Raw genomic sequence first — 6,000 nt, 5'->3', positions numbered from 1 at the left:
CCCCTCACAGGTATCCAGTCCGAGCCCTGCTCCTCACCTCCTGCATTATTTCCATAAAGTATCTAGTGCAACCTAATCACCAGCTCCCACTACAGAAATGGGGACAACAGCTCCCTGAGGGCTGAAGGACTAACAAAACTCATCTGCTGATATCTGGACGTTCAGAAGCTCGGTTTGCCTTTGATCTTCAGCTTGTTCAGAGCAGACCATACCAGATTCAAACCATCTCTCCCAAACTCGACCGCTCTGGATCTATGCAAAACTGACCCATTTGTAAGCACAGCCCAGGGCATGCTCCCATACCACAGCTGGTGCACTCAGTCCTCCTACAGTTTAGCACAGAGAGATGCACTACAAAGTGTTTTCAAATCAGTGCTTTTTAATCCACAAATGGTGAAATTCCACATACAAATTAAAAAAAAAAACAACCCTGGTGTTAGGAAAATATCCAACTCGCATAAAGCACAACCCCTCTGACAACGCAAATGTAGAAGTTTGGTGATACGGGTGGAAACGCAATGCACAAGCACACTGCTTGCTTTCATGCACTTTTAAATAAACAAATCTCTGGCTCAGAGACCTGAGTTTTGGCAGCACACACAACACATCTAGGATCTCCAGAGTTTCTACCAAGATACGTTAATGGCAAGCTTGCCTTATATGTAAACCTACATCATTTCTTAACGCTTGCCAAACAGCTGGCAAGATTACACAGAAAATCTGATGGTACCAGATGGCGCCACGCTCAAAGCCAGACCTGTAATCCTGTCTGACAATGTCTAGCTTTCAGTTACTGCAGAGAAAGCCGCAGAAAATGACAATTATGAAGGGCTCCCCCATGGGGGAAAATCCCTTCCTTCAGCCAAGGGAGGGTCTGCTCATGCCCAGGAGCCTGGGGATTCATCACCAGAACACAGGGCACCCCAGACCTTACAGCCATATATTAAGACAAGAGCAAAGAGTGCAAATCTCGGTCTGTCTGCAGAACTCGCTGAAACTACGAGAGGCAGGGCAGGATACGTTGCATGAACACAGAGGTCTATCAGTAACTAATGCGCTGTGGATATAATACCTTCTAGAACTAGAAATCTTCCTTTCTTTTTCCATAAATCAAAATAGGGCCAAAAGGTTGGCACATGAGCACTGAGCTACCCAGAACAAACCAAGGTACGATCCAAAGGGAAGCTAACGTGAAGATATCCCACTGCCAGCCTCAAGGGACCTGCGTGTTCAGTTAATTTCATTAAACTATGCTTACAAATTTGTCACAACTTAAAAAGTACAAAAATACAATTGAATCTCTGAAGGGTATTTTATACCTACCAAGATCATCCAAGCACTCAAGATTAGACAGCTCCTTAGCCTTCAGAAAAATAGTGCACAATGCAGAAATGGAATTGAGAAAATTTTGCCAATATATCTAGTGTATATTCTGAGTCTTCCAGCGTTTCCAGTACAATTACCAAGATGCATGCATCTATCAGCCCAGCTCTGTTATGAATGCTGACAGCACAATGTTAGGGTATTAGCAACGTGTGCAAGATCCAATACTAGCACAAATTTAGTAGTTTAATAATCTGGAGGAGCTATCTTCCTGGAATTTTAATCTCATACCAAGAAAGAAACAAGGCTCTTAGCTATTAATCTACTCACATATTTAGGGCAATCCACCTCTACTGATTAAAAAAGCAAGACAACAAATACATAGCAAGTCTTTCCCTTTTCCTCCAAAGAAGCAGGCTATGCATTCAGGCTGTATTTGCTGGGCAAACCTGTGCACCCATTAAAAAACAAACAGAAAAAAGAAAAAACGTGCACAAGCCCCAGTTCAGCACAGCACAAGCATATGTTCAGGTTTATATCAGCTCTCGTTTACTAGCTTTGCTAAACTGTGAAACACATGCTACTTGTGAAACTCAGAGGAACACGTAGACCAAAATCTGCCTCCTTGCCAATGACTTGCAGTGACGGAGATCTGACATGCCGCCAGCTCTACTGCTGGGGATGTGGCCAGTCCCATCCGAGCTTTAACCCAATCAGCTGGGATATTGCTAACCCGCATTGCTGCAGAGAGACATAGCTCTGCGCTGCCTAACTGCCTGGTTAAGTACTCACGCCCTCCAGGGCTTCGGGTGTCTGCACTGAACTCCGCAATACCGTCACCACATGTCATCGGTACTGGAGCTATCCCTATGTTTATTCCTCTCCCAATAAATGGGAATCGAACGTAATCTGAGTACAGGCTGTAAGCCGTGATCTGATAGCTTGGCGAGCAGGAGGTCTTGTTAATCCATTGGTTCAGGACTTGTAATACTGAAAACCCTAAAGCTTTCTGGTACCGGGGTGTTAGGTACATCTCCCTTCGTTCTGTACTCATATGGAGCTTGTCATGTCAATGTAAACTAGAAAGAGTGAAGACACACACACACGGCTGTTCTGCCCCTTAGAGAAATCACCTAGAACAGTAGGAACTGTCCTCCTTTCACACTCCCACGGGGAAAATTTGCCATCTCGATCCACCTGCTCTGCTCTACGTAACAGCCAGCACTGCACGCTTAGCGGGACAGAAGTCCTTTGGCTACAGTAAGATGCATGCATATGAATTGAGACTGTGCTGGGAGACTGGCTCATACGCCAGCTGGTTTAAATTCACTTAGTTCAGACTCCCATGAGCATTTCTTGACCTGAATGCTTTTCTCCACAACCTCAATACTTAGGGGTTGGACACCTTTAAAACAACAAGGTCCAATTTCCCCAAAGAGCTGCAAAGTATTCAGGGAGAAGCCCTGCAACCTGCAGACTCCTCAGGCCAGCCTGCCTACGCCTGCTGCGCAGCTGCCCTGGGGGTGGGAAACCCTCATACCACCCAGTGGCTTGCCAACAGTAGATCCAAACACCTCTCTCTTGGGCTTCCTTTTACAGAGATGCTGGGTGGGAGTTGCTGCATGACTTGGATACACCAACAGCTCCTGGTGAGCAGCGTCAATGGCGTTGTCTTCTACACTGCAGATAAAGCCTAAGAGACACTAAAGAAGGTTACAGCTTTTGCTTTAATGGCTGGGCTTGGTTTGGCTGCTCCTTGCACTAAACAGAAGACACAAACCAGTCCCTGCTTTATACCAAAGTACAGGTCCCCCGACCCCTTAAGAGGGGAAAAAAAAAAAACAAATCAGAGTTTCTCAATACTATTTAGCTGAGGACCACTTATGCAGGAGCTGGGAGATGGAGGAGTCCGATGTTCAGCAGTGACAGGGGCTGTGTGTCACTCATCTCTTTGAAGAGAATCCAACCAGCGGCATGTCCCCAGATTGGAAGCCAGGCCTCCTCTGAACGAGAGGAGCATCTTGCTGCAACGACACCAGCACACCCCAAACAGACTGTCTGTGCTGCTGAGGTCGTGCCATTGCTAGGACTCAATGTCAGCCAGGCCCAGAGTTTGAAGAACATGACCTAGCCAGGTGGCTGTCTCAGTACATGGCCTCATTGTCTCCCACCGCAGTGAAGGGGACACTGTAAGTGCTGTTCTTGCTCCGTTTGCTCTTCTTATTCCAGACCAGCAGTGTGCTGGCACTCTTGCTGTTCATCAGACTTTTCCGGCTGTTCTCCTTGTTGTTCTTCAGCAGCCCACCTCCTGCAGACATGACTGCTGCCTTCTTGTCCATCTGTCAGTAGAGGGAACAGAGACCAGTGTGAGGTCTGACAACAAAGACAGAAGCCACATGAATGGCCTCTGCCACTCATATGGCTCCTTTCTATAGCACTTCTGCCAGTTCCTTGCATTTGAATATTTTCCTGTATAATAGGAACTCCTTACATGGCCAGAGAGCAAAATGCTGGGGTCTGAGAGCCTAAAGATGCAGCTGAAACCACAGAGCAGCACCAAGCCAGGACGAGGACAAGAACTCAAAGTGTTTGGCTTCAGCCATCCAGCGCAATCTCCAGCCACCACCTCTGGTGTTGTGATGCTTCAGCTCCCTGACACGCTAGTACAAGCCATGGGCATGTAGCCTGAGGAACCTCCACACCAGGTAGAACAGGTCTCCTGCAAAGCCTCTCTGCTGCGCTGGCCGTGGGAAGAGGAAGCTTATGCAGTAAAAGGACTATAGCAAGTTTCTCCCCAGAGCTGCAGTTTCCTACCTAAGGATTTTGCCAAGCTTTGCATGCAGAAAGCCCTCATGACTTACGGCTTTCTGCCCCTCCGGGCCCTGGAGTGTTATCACACCGATCTCCACTCCCTCTTCCCCAGTACTCTTCAGCAGCTGCACCACTTCGGCATGCTTGGACCACTTGCAATCCTTGCCATTCACCGAGATGATGTAGTCCCCTTCCTTCAGCCCGGCTTCCTGCAAGGGAAAGGAGAAGGTGCACCTGTTTGAGCTGCAGTGTGAGGCTGCTCGTTTTTTCATCCTAGAGATGTTATATTTGTTTTGCAGTGTGTTTGTGAAGGGGGGATGCTCTACAGACTATGGATCTGTTTTGTAGCTGCCAGCAATGACTGTGCTTGACATCCAAGATGCAATGAAAGCACAGCGCTGTGACAAGAGCAGCCTCACAAAATGCACATCCAACTCCAACCCTCCTACTGTCAGAGGATAAACACAACAGGTTTCCACAAATATCACCACCTGCAAGTCTTAACCCTCAGGAAAACAGAGCAGGCCTAGCAAAGTCCTACAAATACTCCTTCCAGGTCAGGCTTCAACAAAGCTCTTTACATGCTTAAACCAAAGCATGCACTAGCCTGAGGCTGTGGTGGAAAAACTCCCAGGTGGACTTTCATTTCAAATCTAGATACATGCATTTCAGTTCCTCCACATACACTGAGCTCCTGATACAGGCACTGGAGATGTGGCTGGTACCATTACTAAAGCTTAGAGAGACTCGGCATGCTAGCCAGCTGTAATGGAGGTTTAGAAACTTGTATACACATGGACATGCACATTTCAGTATCTTTATCTGGAGTCAAATCCCACCCCAGTTGAGTGCAATGTGCGTTAGTAGCGTGTGGAACACAACTGTGGCGCTGACTTTCTTTAAAAAGCGCTGGTAAATGAAGCTTTTAGTGTCCCCAAAACAGATGTGATCTTGCTACTAAAAAACATATTATGGAGATGCCAGGCTTTGGACTGCAGGACTGAGGATGAGCAGTGCTGAGAGGAGGTGGGGAGACCTTCTGGGCATGCTACCATGGTGCTCCTGCAAGCTTTGGCTGAAAAACAAAGTGCTCCTGACATGTTGGAGAGTCCATAACGTGAGTTTTTAGAGATTATCTCTGTATTAGACTTGCCATGTTGTTCCATCCACTCTCATTTCCCAAAATGGGGGACAAGAGAGCTGGGTGCTTGCCAAAAAAAAGAGGCTTCCAGCAGTCAGAAACTGAGCTAACCTCTGTATTTTCCTTAGTTATCTCCTCAAAATCATAGCTCAACTCTTTTGGAAGAGTCCATCTGCAAGCCTCAGGCAGAGATCCAGCAGATCCACCTAAACAGATTGGTGTCGTTGCCAAGTTGTGCAGCTTAATGTTAATTGCTAAAATTGCCGGGCTGCCCCCAAGGCAACCCCACTTCCAGCATCCTTGGCAGGTGGAAAGCCATGGGCAACAAGCACATGGGCTACTCACAGCGGCACAGCCCCCAGGGATGACACCAGCAATGAGGACAGGAGAGTCTCCTCGAAGCGTGAATCCAAAGCCATTCTCTCCTCTCACCAGGTGGACTCTTCGTACAGGGTACCACTTGTTTTTGGCTGAGAAAACCGAGAGGGGCCCCTAGGGCAAAGCAGAAAAGATGAAAACATCGTTCAGTGCAAGAGCAACTCTCCGAGGACCCTGTGCTGCAATCCTGCAAAACACCCACTGAAAAGAAAAAAATTCCTATCTTTTGCATTTCTTTGACCTGTTTTGAGCCTGCCCAGTGTTTCAGCCTACCTGCATGTCAAAGAAGCAGCAGATTTATGCACGGTAAAGCTAGAGGAGTTAACAGCACTTGTCAGACTCTGGCT

The 6,000-nt window shown here is 47.4% G+C and overlaps 1 protein-coding gene across 4 annotated transcripts in view; it reads right to left on the bottom strand.

Moving 5' to 3' along the window:
• Positions 1 to 359: 359 nt before the first annotated feature.
• The window catches only part of RHPN1 (rhophilin Rho GTPase binding protein 1), a 40,811-nt gene continuing 35,170 nt past the window's right edge, over positions 360 to 6,000 (bottom strand). For all 4 annotated transcript variants that reach the window (XM_068933513.1, XM_068933515.1, XM_068933512.1 and 1 more), the window contains 3 exons: positions 5,621 to 5,767; positions 4,185 to 4,343; positions 360 to 3,662 (listed from right to left, as the gene is read on the bottom strand). In XM_068933513.1, the coding sequence (XP_068789614.1) occupies positions 3,468 to 3,662; positions 4,185 to 4,343; positions 5,621 to 5,767 (501 nt within the window). In that variant the 3' untranslated portion in view covers positions 360 to 3,467. The remainder of the gene's footprint in view (positions 3,663 to 4,184; positions 4,344 to 5,620; positions 5,768 to 6,000) is intronic.

The sequence above is a fragment of the Struthio camelus genome, chromosome 2, assembly GCF_040807025.1.
Source record: "Struthio camelus isolate bStrCam1 chromosome 2, bStrCam1.hap1, whole genome shotgun sequence".
In the NCBI taxonomy this organism is placed as follows: domain Eukaryota; kingdom Metazoa; phylum Chordata; class Aves; order Struthioniformes; family Struthionidae; genus Struthio; species Struthio camelus.
Note: the sequence above shows the minus strand (reverse complement) of the source record. Positions and strands in the feature narration are given on the sequence as shown.